This window comes from Dermacentor variabilis, chromosome 4, assembly GCF_050947875.1.
Source record: "Dermacentor variabilis isolate Ectoservices chromosome 4, ASM5094787v1, whole genome shotgun sequence".
In the NCBI taxonomy this organism is placed as follows: domain Eukaryota; kingdom Metazoa; phylum Arthropoda; class Arachnida; order Ixodida; family Ixodidae; genus Dermacentor; species Dermacentor variabilis.
This window is the reverse complement of record NC_134571.1, coordinates 230109879-230125315: the sequence shown is the minus strand read 5'-3', so window position 1 is coordinate 230125315 and position 15437 is coordinate 230109879. Positions and strand designations below refer to the sequence as shown.

The 15437-nt window shown below is 45.0% G+C and overlaps 1 protein-coding gene across 9 annotated transcripts in view; it reads right to left on the bottom strand.

Annotated features, from left to right (window-relative positions):
- Window positions 1-1354: 1354 nt before the first annotated feature.
- Window positions 1355-15437, bottom strand: part of LOC142580170 (proton-coupled zinc antiporter SLC30A1-like) — a 203967-nt gene continuing 189884 nt past the window's right edge. For 8 of the 9 annotated variants that reach the window (XM_075691040.1, XM_075691034.1, XM_075691035.1 and 5 more), the window contains 2 exons: window positions 3584-3673; window positions 1355-3002 (listed from right to left, as the gene is read on the bottom strand). In XM_075691040.1, coding sequence (XP_075547155.1) covers window positions 2919-3002; window positions 3584-3673 — 174 coding nt within the window. In that variant the 3' untranslated portion in view covers window positions 1355-2918. Of the gene's footprint in view, window positions 3003-3583; window positions 3674-5189; window positions 5699-15437 lie in introns of those variants that run through there. The other variant, XM_075691032.1, reaches the window with a different exon arrangement.

Sequence of the window (15437 nt, the reverse complement as noted above, 5' to 3'; positions counted from 1 at the left end):
TTTCTGATTATCAAAGCTAGGCAAGACAGAAACCTATCTACCTACCAACTGGAAAGTGCTGATAATGAGGTAAAGAATTCTTCGCATTAAAAGCTGTAACTTTGATATGTTCTGCGATTCAAAGCCCTGTGCTCAAACTATTTATGGTACATGTCATCAAACTATGTATGGTACGTCTAGCAATCGGGAGCAATCCCTGAGCAACATACCTAATGCTAGCGACTGCCACTGAATAGGTGAAACAAGAGAAAATAGCAGTGGTAAACTACTGTCTTGAACAAAAAAAACCTTAGGTGCAATGGCAAACGATAATTAAAGACGTAGAAAAGAATTCGGATGCTGTCTTGCATAACACGGGAAGGCGGCAAGCAAAATGATGTGGTATCTGCTACTGTTCGCACAAACCTCAGCACAGACAGCATAAAGTAAAAAATGCACCATAAGCGGACGGCTTAACCTCTTTGCAGCTGTTCTTGTCTTGTTATCATCATCAGACGAATGCCTCTCCTTATGATCTCTAATTACCCTGTCTTCTGCTGGCCAATTCCAACTCACACCCGCAAATTTCCTCATTTTACCGCCCCACATAATTCCTTCGTCCTCAACTGCACTTCCCTTCCCTTAGCACCCATTCTGTTACTCTAACAGTCCACTGGTTATCTGCCTTACGCATTACATGGCCTGCCCAGCTCCCATTTTTTTACAGTGAAGCTGTATACAGCTACCCTCTGGCGCTGGTCGATGTGCATCTGCCTAAGCATCATGTCGACACGAAAAAATTTTTTACTCCAGTTTCTCGGAAATGCTCTGTAGCTAACTACAGTGGTTGCTTGGGCTAGTTGGTAATTCATGATAAAAAATAATGTCCAGCATGAAGGACAAGGACTGCGAGAGACGACATACACAGCGCTGTGTATGTCGTCTCTCGCAGTCCTTGTCCTTCGCGCTGTGCATTATTTTTAGCTCTGTAGCTCTCAATCTAATGTAGGTATCTTGGAAAATATTATACTGAAATTGGCCACTAAGACGACTATCACTTCACCGAGTTTCAGTCATAATTAGTTCACAGTGAAGTTGTAAATGTTACAGAATTCCCGTCTGCTGTCAATACATGGCCGTCTACGGAAGGAGTACGATTACAGAAAACAGCTGTCACTTTTGTTTTATCAAAACTATCCCGAAACACATCAAACTGAAATTGGCCACTAAGACGACTCTAACACTATGCTGAGTTTCATCTACTTTTCATAATTACGTAGTTCACAGTGAAGTTGTAAACATTATGGAATTCCCATCTGCCATGTGGCAGTACTTGCACATGTCACTACTTCATAAAAAAATAAGCGTACATCACTCCATAGTCAAAACATGTATTTGTCTGTGTCCTTTAACAACAACAACAACAACAACAACAACAACAACAACAACAATACCCATACATACATAGATGCTTTGATTGAGGTAAAACACACCTCAGCTTCGCTGCTCGTCCTTCTTCACAGAGTGGAAGGGCTGATGAATTTTCTTCCTTTAATGTCAACTAGAACATTGGCTATCCCCTTTTGCTCCCCGATAACACAACTCTCTTCCTGTAACTTAACGTTACATCTAAAAATTGTTTTCCATTGCTCCTGGTGCAGTCTCTTTGTTCTTGAGCTTCTCTGTTAACCTCCAAATTTATGCCCCATATTATAGCATCAGTAGAATGCAACGAATGTACACTTTTAATTTTCAACGACAGTGGTAAGCTCCCAGTCAGGATTTGGTAATGCTTGCCATATGCACTCCAACCTATCTTTATTTTTCTGTAAATTTCCTTCTCATGGTCAGAGTCCCCTGTGAGTAATTGGCCTAGGTGTTATGCTCGAGGCATGGCAAATCAATAATGATGGAAGTGCATGCGTGAGTCAGCCTTCGATCACCTTACATAAGGAAGAGATCAGTTGGCTTAACACGTAGACCAGCACGCGTACCCGATTGACACATAGTGCTACCATTCCAGAGCATGCGCAGGTAAGTTGTGTGTATTCTTTCTTTTTTTCACCTAAGTGCTTCCTTCAGTTGATAGTCGGCCTTCATGTTGTCCACTTCTCTTGTGCCTGTGTCTGCACGCATTACCCATTTTTTTGCATCACATAGTCAACGTGCAGCAGCAGATAGCCAGGCACTGTCACATGATAGCACATACAGCAAGCAACAAAGCAAAGGAAAAGATCAAGAAATGAAGTGGCACAATAGTCATGGGTAAGAGGTTCTTGGGGAGAGAGACAAAAGGACAAGACCATCTCCTACAAGCAGGCATGACTAGGGAACACACAAAGGAGAACAGTTCAGCAGTAAGGGCAGGGGTAGCACACCAGAATGAAAAATCACAAAGTTTATAAGAAGAAAGTAGTAAATGAATTAGGGCCTCAGATGCCATCAGATGCACAGTTTGCTACAAATGTTACTGGTGCGGTGCCTCAACCCCGGCACTGCAAATAAATGCCAGGTGAAAGAAAGCAAGTGAAGTAGCAGTTGAAGGGTGCACTTCTGGCAAGAGCAAGCAGCTGGAGCTGGTCTCTCATAAAAATGACATAATTTGCAGCAACCAACTGAAGTGCACCACATGTTTTACCTCCTGCGCCGCTGAAGATACATAAGCTAGCTAAATAATATTTATCATTAGGTATCGCAGAGGACAAACTCTGATACACTCTGCATTCAACCAGCTTTTCCAGATTCAGAAAAGACTGAAGATCAAGAGAAAAACTTGTAAAACCATGAAAAAGCAACTATGATCAAACGCTGCTTCCAGTAAAGAAGCATCTGCCACAACCAAAGATGTAGAAATGATGTTGACAACGTTGCAGTAAAAGTTGGTCTTCACAAACTAACGATGCAATGTAACCAGCAATCAGAGAAATTCTCTTCAGCTCCTACTTAGTGACAGATGAGCCTGCTGCTTCCGTAGGGCCAGACCCGGCGCCACTGAATTGCAGACTTTCCAGGAGCATAGACATCTGCATAAATAAAAATATTTATTTCCTCTTTTATACTCAATGAATATGCCCAGCTCTTTTGGCATCAATCTTTGAAAACTAATGAATGGCAGACATACCGGCACACTTAGCCCTTGCCGTTCAGTAAGGAGTAGCAAAGATCCGACGAAAAGTTACAACTCAGCAACTTGAACGTATGTGTGCGTTGTCTGCCCGCAGTCACTGATAAGAACGCTCACTTGTGCCTAGCACTGTTAGAATCAGAATGCACCTGAACCACATACGTACGCAGTCGATTGTGCAGCATTCACAGCCTACGGCCACGAAATGGCATCAAGACTACGTTCACTTTTGCTTCTTCCACCTACATAGTATTAAATGTGTTTCAAAACATCTGAGTTTGCTCAGAGAGCCGTTCACTGAGACCGTGGAAATTCACGCGAAAGCATCCCGATATTGCATACTCAGTTACATATCCGCACGGCATTACATAATAGCCGTTGAAGCGAGACACTGCAGCGTCACTTCCAAGCATTAACATATGCACTTGCCAGTATCAAGTTTTGATGTGCTACCGTGATGACAAAACAAAAATAACTCACCTCAACCATGCCATGATCGTATGCCACTCCAGTCAGCTCTACTAGGGATGAAGAGAGCAAAGCCAGTGACTCGTAGCTCCTCGGTGGTATCTAAACATAGGCAAATCATCAAGGAGCAAAAGTCTCTAGAAATAACCAAGCGCATTTTCTTTACTTTTTCGTGCATGTGCAATATACAGAGCAGGGGGCGCGTGAAGTTCAAGTCGCACTTCGAGCCTAGCTGCCATATCTTTCTCCATGTGCTGTAGTATGTGTGCCTAGGCAATGCTTCCTTTGGCTTAGGTTAGTGCACCGTCTGTCTTCCCGTTTTCTGCATTTGCTCTATCAGCATGGAAGTGCCGACTGCAAAGACATGCCAAGTTCACCACGACGCCACAATGAAAAAGAAAGCGATCACGTGTGCGGAGACAGACGGAAATCGGGCCTCCGCCTCCCCCCCCTCCCCCATCACGGGCGTTTGGAATTCCCAAAACTTGTGTGCGGGACTGGCGCAAAGAGGAGAGGCGTTCTACACCGGTGGCTGCTACGTACGGCGCAGCTGTGGCTCCTATATTGAAAACAATCTGCAATGGAGACAAGGATGTACGCATCTAGGCGCACCACGTTGTGTTCTCATCGCTTACTTTGCATCGAAGCGAGAGGCCTCACAAAGGTCAATTCCCTCGCTCCTGCAACTGCACTTCCTCACTCCAGCGTTTTAAGAGTTTCCACGGTCATTGAGTGAGACGTGTTCTTGTTTGCTTGTGCATGCGTGGAACTATACATGTTAATTTAGTTAGTAAGCGATGTTTAACATTTGATACAGTCCATAAAACTACTATCCTTATTTTTCGTATAGCTGTCTACTAATTTGCTATCGTAATGGATGCTTTGACTTTTTTCATTTATTGTTACCTTAGTGCATTGGGAGTAAATCTTTTGTGTTTTCCAACTAAGAAAAAGTTGTATTTCTGTGTGAAAGAGGTGCGTGGCACTGTAAAGGACCTTTCTTCTTTTGGGTCATGGTAAACGGGTGCACGTTACAATCGAGGGTCGTTTTTTCCCTTTTTTTTTTGGCCACGGAATACGGGTGGCCGTTACAATCGAGGGCGTGTTAGAATCGAGTAAATACGGTACACTCACTTGTACATATCAGCACTTTGCAATGTTTTTCTGTGCCGTGCTACCAAGCAAGCTGTTGCTCACTGTGCTCGGTCACATTTGGGAAGAACACACAGGGGCCAGCTCAGGCTTTTGCTCAAGTGTAATGCAAAAGTGTGCCACTGGTTTCACATCGCTGTCTCTCTGAAGAGGCACGACTGGACAACAGAGCTTAGTACACTGCCGAGTAGCAAATTAACATTTACTGCAAAGACATGCACCGTGTTAATCAGCATTAACAGAAAAGGATGTCTTTTGTCATGCTCCATGATTAGAAACACCTAAGGGAGATCCCTTTATCCTGAAGCAATACTTCTTTTGGGTTGAAGTTTGCAGTAAACAGTCGGTCGCTAGTCAACAGGGTGCCTTTTTTTTTCTAGCCCACCAGCTCAGTTTACTCTCTCGGCCACAGTGGCAACGTGTTTGTGGCACTTGACAGAGAAGCCAATGAAATTAGTGCCAACACTGTAGCGTGGCTTGACTTTTATTTGGTGCCTTATGTCTCACAAAAAAATGTGAAATCCATACTGCCAGCTCTTTGGTGGCAGGCGTCCTTCCTAGTCCACAACCTTCTCCCAAAACTTACACTACTCATCGCAGCTGAAGGCTTGGCCATCCTTGCTTCGTGCTGCTCTGACTTGCACGTAGCCTTGCACGGCAACAACTGATTCGGAGCAGCCGTGGCGGTGTTAGTCTCCAGACACATCTGACACTCTGCCAGCGTCAACTACGGCAACAAGTGTTGCTCCACACATTGGCCCACTCGCCAGCAGATCAATCCTGCACACTGGCCACAGATGACAGCCGCATTCAAGCAGGGGTGCTCAGTTCGGCCGAAGGCCGTTGGCGTAACACAGTCTCATCTGTAGGTGCCGGTGCATCGGGGACGCCCTCTTTGCCTCGAGGCCCACAGCAGGTCTGGGCTACACAGTTGGTGCGGCTGGGGCAGTCCAGGACACAGTCCTTGTCGTCACTCTGCAAGGGAGCAATCCATGGAATGGTGCGGGAAGCTCCTCGCTTTTCAGGTAATAGGAAATCAATTAGTCTGACCAATAGCTTTTAATTTTCCTTTGTTTATATCAGCAGCCTATCTTTATGTCCACTGCAAGACGACCAGCGATTCCAGCAATCTCAAATTATCCCGTCTTGCGCTAGCAGATTCCAACTTGTGCCTGCGAATTTCCCAATTTCATCACCTCACCCAATTTTCTGACATCCCCGACTGTGCTTCCCTTCCCTTGGCACCCATTCTGTAGCTCTAATGGACCGCCGGTTATGTGCCCTACACATTACATGGCATATCCAGTTCCATTTCTTTCTTTTAATGTCAACTAGAATATTGGCTGCTGCCATTTGCTGACTGATGCACACTGCTCTCTTCCTGTCTCTGAATGCAGAGACAGGAAGAGAGCAGTGTGCACCAGCCTAGCATTTTTTTATTCCATCGCTCTCTGCGTGGTCCTTAACTTTTTCTCAAGCTTCTTTGTTAACCTCCAAGGTTCTGCTCCATATGTTAGCACTGGTAAAATGCAATAAATTTACTTTTATTTTTAACGACAGTGGTAAGCTTCCAGTCCCGACTTGGTATTGCCTGCTGTATGCTCTTTAACTCATTTTTATTCTTCTGTAAATTTCCTTATCATATTCACGGTCCCCTGAGTCATTGACCTAAGTAAATGTATTCCTGCACAGACTCTAGAGGCTGACTGGCGATCATGAATTCTTGTTGCATTGCCAGGCTATTGAACATTATCTTTGTCTTCTGCATATTAATCTTCAACCGTACTCTTACACTTTCTCGTTTAAGCTTGTCAATCATTTGTTGAAATTCATCCCCAGTGTTAATGAACAGGATAATGTCATCTGCAAACCAAAGGTTGTTGAGATACTTGCTGTTTATCCTCGCTCCTAAGTCTTCCAGGTCTAATAGCTTGTATACTTCTAAGCATGCAGTGAATAGCATTCTTTTTTTTTTTAGTAAGATTGTGTATTTGGAGCAGAGAGAGATTGTGTCTCCTTATTTTATATGCATACTTGCAAGTATTAGGTTTGGACTTCTTGCACGTGCAACACCATGCACTTTCAGACTAGAAACTACACCTTTAATTAACCCTTTCAGGGTCAATGACGTAAATATATGGTGCCGTGCACCAATACAAAATAGTCGATGCCGTATATTTACGGCGCCGTCTGTATGTTTGAAAAGCGCGCCAATTTCCTAATTATTTCTTTCCTGGCATGTGCTGCCACTATGTGGGAATACAGATAATTTTTTCTCGCGCCTCCTTCTCTCGGTTTTCGTTGCATGGTTTGATTTAGAGCTAGTTTGCTCTGGCACGTCTATACAATAACCGGTTCTGTTTGCTCTGGCACGTCTATATAATAACCGATTAACCTGGGGCACTCATATCTCTGAGATCTGTTCAACTGCATTCTCGAAGCTCTGTTTCTTGAGACGAAAATTAAAACATACTTCTAGCCATATTAAGCTCTTGGCTTATAAAACTTTTATCAGGTCCAAACTTGAATACTCGTCCGTAATTTGGAACCCCCACACTAAGAAAGACATCAATTAGAGCTCGTTCAGAGAAAGGCAATACATTTCTTTTTTCATAAATACAGAAGGTCAGACTCCCCAACACAGCTTATGAAAGACAATAATATCCCGTTGCTTAGTACACGTAGAAAACTGAACCGCATTTCTTTCCTTCATAAAATTTTGGCAGGAAAGCTTAGCATTGCTCTCCCCTCATTCCTCAGGCACTGCACTACTCAAAGGACCTGTCATTATAGGGAACACTGATTACAGCCTATATATTTGCTAAAACACACTCATTTAAGCACAGTTTCTTCTCTCAAACAATAGCTGATTGGAATGCGATTCCTGAATCGGTTTTTCGCTCTCCTGACGTGGAACAGGCCCTTCAAACTTTGTTGCTTCAGCAGAAAGGAAACAATTTTCTTATGAAAAATTTCAATGTTCACTGCTTTCGTTTCTGCTTCGTCACCTTTTAATTTTTGAATTTTTGATTCTGCTGTATGTCACATGCAATGTAATTTTTTCTCTTTTTTTTGCATGTACGTGCTGTTATGATTTGTGTTTTCATGCCCCTCCTGCTTGGGCCAATCTGGCCTGCATTATTGTGAAATAAATAAAATAAATACTACCGCTCGCGCACTGGCGCATGCAAGCACACGGGCGGGGGTTGGAGTTTTGTTTTGCCGGTGGTTTTGGCTTCTTGCACTCGCAAAACTGATGGCTATCTCGTTACTAATCGCTCAAAGGGCGGCCGTTGGTTCCATGCTCGTTTAGCGCTCACAGGGGTGATTATAGGAAGGATGCTGCCGTGCATGCATATCCTTGTCTTTTTTTGGGGGGAGATTCGCAATATCTAATTGCCTCTGGCTGGCGATAAGATGAACATTAGCGGAAGTTTGTCACATGTTTTGCTTTGAGAACACAACCACACAGTTTTCTTGGGTGCGCTCACCTATGCAGTTTGATTAAGCTATGGTCGTAAATATTAGGATTAGAGCAGGAACGTTTGAGACTTGCAAAATATTCTCATGTTCGCATATTCGAAGCCTTGAATGATAACAATGCACTAAAATTTCAATTCCTTTTTTAATTGTTGTTATTCATGAATAATGAGTACATATGGGAGCGGCAGCGCTGGAGCGACCATGTCGCCTAAATATGCCTGGGTTATTTTACAGATATTGCCGCTGATTACGAGTTACGTCAGTGCAAGCAACGAAACAACTGCCTTTTTTCTGGAAACGCCGGCTGACCTTCAAGAGAACAGCGCCACCCTGTGGCATCATCCAACCGCAGGGATGTCACCGACGGCCTGGAACTATATAAAGCCTGTTCTGCAGCTGACAACCTTCAGTGGGAGCGGCAGCGCTGGAGCGACCATGTCGCCTAAATATGCCTGGGTTATTTTACAGGTTCGTTACTATCCTTGCGTATCATGTTTTTGTTCAGACGATCCTTGCATTATTGTGCTGCCACTCCCAATGAGTGTGAAATTTTGAGTATGTTATGGTTGTAGTTTGAAATTTTGCTTTCCGGGGATGTGGAAACTAACCCGGATCCTATTGTTGAGGAAATGCTTAAAGAAGTATTAACCAACCAAACAAAAGCAGAGGCTAGGCTTATATGCCTTGAAGATAAAGTCAATAGCCTCAGAGATGTGTGCAATAAGGTACAAGAACTTGAAAGTACAGTTAGAGATCTTGAGCGGACAATCAGAAACCAACAGGAAAGGACAACTGACTTAGAAGACAGATCAAGGCGGAATAATGTCATACTTTACAGAGTCAAGGAAAGCACAAAAGAAACATGTGACGATATTGAATGCAAAGTATTAAAAGACATTTTTTTGAACCGCCTTGAAGTTGACGTGTCGTTAGTAAAGCGAATTCACAGGTTTTGGAAGAAGAAAGATGACCGGGATCGGCCAGTCATCATGAAGCTTTATAACTTCAATGAAAAGGTAGCTCTTTTCAAGAATTGCCATAAACTGAAAGGCTCAAAAATAAGCTTTTCTGATGATTACTCGCCGGTCACAGTCAAAAAGCGAGCACACCTTTGGGAAATGGCTAAGGCCGATAAAAATCGAGGAGCCAAAGTTAAGCTCGTGCATGATAAAATGCTAAGAATCCCTGACTCCGGACAGGCCGCCATTCAAATATGAACCTGGCAACATTTAACACTATGTAGTGGGTAACATGCATGTGGCGCTGTGCGGACTGCCACCGCTGCGGCGCGAGACCCGAGCTCGGGCTGCTGATGCGAACGGCTAGGACTCGCGATCAAGAGCTAGTTGCGATCCCTCGTACAAGCTGCAATAAACCCCCTTTCATTTGGTGGAGGTGCGGGGTGCGGGTGCGCAACATGGAGCACCGCAGAAGTGTTCGGGCGCCCCGCTGTGCGCAAGCTTCGTGCAGAACAACGCTTACGGGGGCATGCGCAACATCACGGTGAAACTTTCACAAGTTACACCAAAGATGTCATTGACCTGTGTAAGCGCGTGAATCCGTCAATGTCAGAACAGGACAAATAAAACACATTATGAAAGGCATTGATGAGGACGCCTTTCAGATGTTGTTAGCGAAGGATCCGCGTACCGTGGCCGAAGTTATCAATTTGTGCCAAAGTTTCGACGAGCTACGGAAACAACGCATCTTAGCTCGGTGCCCACCGCCTAGGGAAGATTCGCTAGCAGCATTAATTATTGCCGACAACCACACAACTTTGCTGACACAAATAAAAGAATTTGTGTGCGAGGAGGTCGCACGACAGCGCTCGATTTTGCTGACCACGGAGAAGCCTTCTCAATGTTTGGCTCCAGCGCTCCGACAGATAATTCAAGAGCAAGTGACCGAAGCTCTTCCAACTCCGTGTCAGCCGGCTCCCCCGTGGCCGCGCCTCTGACGTATGCTGAAGCCGTTGCACGGGCGCCTCGTCTAAAGGGGTTCTCTCCTCCGCCTTCAGCGCCTCGCCCGCCGGTGTTCTCCGCCTTCGCCTCGCCAGCCGGAGGATCCCTTTTTCAGTTACCATCCTATGGTCACTGCAGCGCACCTTGCCGAGCACGTCTACATCTTGTATGATGCCAGGATTCGCGCAGAGTATGAAGTCGATTTCATTTATAGTCTCACCATTCGGGCTCTTCCACGTCCACTTTCGGCTAACCCGCTTGTGGAAAAGGGTATTCATTATCCACATATTATTCTGTTCTGCAAACTCTACTAATACCTCTCCTCTGCTATTTCTAGAGCCTATGCCATATTCCCCCACTGACTTGTCTCCAGCCTGCTTCTTGCCTACCCTGGCATTGAAGTCGCCCATCAGTATAGTGTATTTTGTTTTGACTTTACCCATCGCCGATTCCACGTCATCATAGAAGCTCTCGACTTCCTGGTCATCATGACTGGATGTAGGGGCGTAGACCTGTACAACCTTCATTTTGTACCTCTTATTAAGTTTCACAACAAGACCTGCCACCCTCTCGTTAATGCTATAGAATTTCTGTATGTTACCAGCTATTTCCTTATTAATCAGGAATCCGACTCCTAGTTCTCGTCTCTCCGCTAAGCCCCGGTAGCACAGTACGTACCCGCTTTGTAGCACTGTATATGCTTCTTTTGTCCTTCTAACCTCACTGAGCCCTATTAAATCCCATTTACTACCCTGCTAATTCCTCCAATAACACAGCTAGACTCGCCTCACTAGATAACGTTCTAATGTTAAACGTTGCTAGGTTCAGATTCCAATGGCGGCCTGTCCGGAGCCAGGTATTCTTAGCACCCTCTGCTGCGTCACAGATCTGACCGTCGCCGTGGTCAGTTGCCTCGCGGCTGCTGGAGACTGAGGGCCGGGGTTTGATTGTTGTATTCATATAGGAGGTTGTGGCCAAGTACTGCACCAGGGTGGCCAATCCTGCTCTGGTGAGAGAGTGCGTTATTGGTTCTGGTCACCGGGATCAGGCCGCACTCCAGGCCTATTTGTGCAATTTTCTCAACACAGGGTTTCTTTTTTTGGTATTTTCCAGTGGAGAATTGTGCGGCACCGGGATTTGAACCACGGTCCTCTTGCACGGAAGGCGGATACTCTACCGTCCCCGCAGGGGTTAAATTAAAAATTAAATTATGGGGTTTTACGTAACAAAACCACTTTCTGATTATGAAGCACGCCGTAGTGGAGGACTCCGGAAATTTCGACCACCTGGAGTTCTTTAACGTGCACCTAAATCTAAGTACATGGGTGTTTTCGCATTTCGCCCCCATCGAAATGCGGCCGCCGTGGCCGGGATCCGATCCCGCGACCTCGTGCTCAGCAGTCTAACACCATAGCCACTGAGTAACCACGGCGGGTCCCGCAGGAGTTGTACGCCTCATTCAACCTACAGTGGTGGCTTATTTGATCAGTCAAGGTGGACCAATCTGAGCTCGGTTATACCGCACGGATGGCACTCGGCTAGAGAACCTGGTATTTATGACCTGCACATGTGTGGCCATACATAATTGAGGATATATATCTTTCTTTTTCTTTTAGGAGGGTTCCCGTACAGTGATAAAATAAAAGAAAAGACATTAAAAAAAGGGGGGGAAAAAAGGAACATACTTTCTTGGAAAAATGGCCGCCCGAGGGGAAGAGCGAACTCGAGCGGCTTTAGAGACTAGGAAAAGCTTGATCATGTGCACGGCGAGCGCGTGATCGAATGCGCGCTGTTGCTTTGTCTCTGGGTGTAGTAGTTAAGAGAGCCAGTTTAAGGGAGGAGAAGAAGGAAGGAAAGGAAAGTCTTTGAAGCAAAATTGCAGCGCCGTGGTTTTAAAGCGCACCCGTGGTAGAGAAACGGAAGGCAATATAAGCGTTCGTGGCCATGATTCGCACACGACAAACTGCCTTAAAATATTTAGACTTGATGGAAAGCTTCGTTAACAAACTATAACACGGCAATCAGCACTCGAATACGACGAGAGAAATTATTGAGACGTGGAAAATTCCCTTGAAATAAATATGGTTTGTGAGACAAATGCTTGCAAGTATTGAACCTCTTAAAAGATGAGGGGGAATATGCGCTCACCGACAGGGCATCGTCCGCACGAGACAACCACCAGGCACCTTACTGAGACATGGAGGGCTCTGCGGCCAGAGCAAAGCCTCCCTTCTCCGCCGGCCAAGAGGAGAAAACGCGCTTTCTGATCGCTCAAGGTTGCGCGGACATAGTATAACTCTAGCGTCTAGGAAAAGCTTAAACAGGTGCGAGGACGGCCCGCATAGCGTGGGAAGCTAGCCGCCAGAATAACTATCTCAAGGACTGCTGCTGACGAGGGCGAAATACCTTCGTGCAATTGTAATAACCCTAATAGGACTACTTTCGAAAAAAAGAAAAAGGAAACGGCCCAGAGGGCTATACTACGAGAGCTAAGACTGATAATTTTCTATATACCATCATCATCATCATCAGCCTGGTTACGCCCACTGCAGGGCAAAGGCCTCTCCCATACGTCTCCAACAACCCCGGTCATGTACTAATTGTGGCCATGCCGTCCCTGCAAACTTCTTAATCTCATCCGCCCACCTAACTTTCTGCCGCCCCCTGCTACGCTTCCCTTCCCTTGGGATCCAGTCCGTAACCCTTAATGACCATCGGTTATCTTCCCTCCTCATTACATGTCCTGCCCAAGCCCATTTCTTTTTCTTGATTTCAACTAAGATGTCATTAACTCGCGTTTGTTCCCTCACCCAATCTGCTCTTTTCTTATCCTTTAACGTTACACCTATCATTCTTCTTTCCATAGCTCGTTGTGTCGTCCTCAATTTGAGTAGAACCCTTTTAGTAAGCCTCCAGGTTTCTGCCCCGTAGGTGAGTACTGGTAAGACACAGCTATTATATACTTTTCTCTTGAGGGATAATGGCAACCTGCTGTTCATGATTTGGGAATGCCTGCCAAACGCACCCCAGCCCATTCTTATTCTTCTGATTATTTCTGTCTCATGATCCGGATCCGCCGTAACTACCTGCCCTAAGTAGATGTATTCCCTTACGACTTCCAGTGCCTCGCTGCCTATTGTAAATTGCTGTTCTCTCCCGAGACTGTTAAGCATTACTTTAGTTTTCTGCAGATTAATTTTTAGACCCACTCTTCTGCTTTGCCTCTCCAGGTCAGTGAGCATCCATTGCAATTGGTCCCCTGAGTTACTAAGCAAGGCAATATCATTAGCGAATCGCAAGTTACTAAGGTATTCTCCATTAACTTTTATCCCCAATTCTTCCCAATCCAGGTCTCTGAATACCTCCTGTAAACACGCTGTGAATAGCATTGGAGATATCGTATCTCCCTGCCTGACGCCTTTCTTTATTGGGATTTTGTTGCTTGCTTTATGGAGGACTACGGTGGCTGTGGAGCCGCTATAGATATCTTCCAGTATTTTTACATATGGCTCATCTACACCCTGATTCCGTAATGCCTCCATGACTGCTGAGGTTTCGACTGAATCAAACGCTTTCTCGTAATCAATGAAAGCTATATATAAGGGTTGGTTATATTCTGCACATTTCTCTATCACTTGATTGATAGTGTGAATATGGTCTATTGTTGAGTAGCCTTTACGGAATCCTGCCTGGTCCTTTGGTTGACAGAAGTCTAAGGTGTTCCTGATTCTATTTGCAATTACCTTAGTAAATACTTTGTAGGCAACGGACAGTAAGCTGATCGGTCTATAATTTTTCAAGTCTTTGGCGTCCCCCTTTTTATGGATTAGGATTATGTTAGCATTCTTCCAAGATTCCGGTATGCTCGAGGTCATGAGGCATTGCGTATACAGGCTGGCCAGTCTCTCTAGAACAATCTGTCCACCATCCTTCAACAAATCTGCTGTTACCTGATCCTCCCCAGCTGCCTTGCCCCTTTGCATATCTCCTAAGGCTTTCTTTACTTCTTCCGGCGTTACCTTCGGAATTTCGAATTCCTCTAGGCTATTTTCTCTTCCATTATCGTCGTGGATGTCACTGGTACTGTATAAATCTCTATAGAACTCCTCAGCCACTTGAACTATCTCATCCATATTAGTAATGATATTGCCGGCTTTGTCTCTTAACGCATACATCTGATTCTTGCCAATTCCTAGTTTCTTCTTCACTGTTTTTAGGCTTCCTCCGTTCCTGAGAGCATGTTCAATTCTATCCATATTATACTTCCTTATGTCAGCTGTCTTACGCTTGTTGATTAACTTCGAAAGTTCTGCAAGTTCTATTCTAGCTGTAGGGTTAGATGCTTTCATACATTGGCGTTTCTTGATCAGATCTTTCGTCTCCTGCGATAGTTTGCTGGTATCCAGCCTAACGGAGTTACCACCGACTTCCATTGCACACTCCTTAATGATGCCCACAAGATTGTCGTTTATTGCTTCAACACTAAGGTCCTCTTCCTGAGTTAAAGCTGAATACCTGTTCTGTAACTTGATCTGGAATTCCTCTATTTTCCCTCTTACCGCTAACTCATTGATCGGCTTCTTATGTACCAGTTTCTTCCGTTCCCGCCTCAGGTCTAGGCTAATTCGAGTTCTTACCATCCTGTGGTCACTGCAGCGCACCTTGCCGAGCACGTCCACATCTTGTACGATGCCAGGGTTAGCACAGAGTATGAAGTCTATTTCATTTCTAGTCTCGCTGTTCGGGCTCCTCCACGTCCACTTTCGGCTATCCCGCTTGCGGAAGAAGGTATTCATTATCCTCATATTATTCTGTTCCGCAAACTCTACTAATAACTCTCCCCTGCTATTCCTAGTGCCTATGCCATATTCACCCACTGCCTTGTCTCCAGCCTGCTTCTTGCCTACCTTGGCATTAAAGTCGCCCATTAGTATAGTATATTTAGTTTTCACTCTGCCCATCGCCGATTCCACGTCTTCATAGAAGCTTTCGACTTCCTGGTCATCATGACTGGATGTAGGGGCGTAGACCTGTACAATCTTCATTTTGTACCTCTTATTAAGTTTCACAACAAGACCTGCCACCCTCTCGTTAATGCTATAGAATTCCTGTATGTTACCAGCTATATTCTTATTAACCAGGAATCCGACTCCTAGTTCTCTCCGCTAAGCCCCGGTAGCACAGGACGTGCCCGCTATTTAGCACTGTATATGCTTCTTTTGGCCTCCTAACTTCACTGAGCCCTATTATATCCCATTTACTGCCCTCTA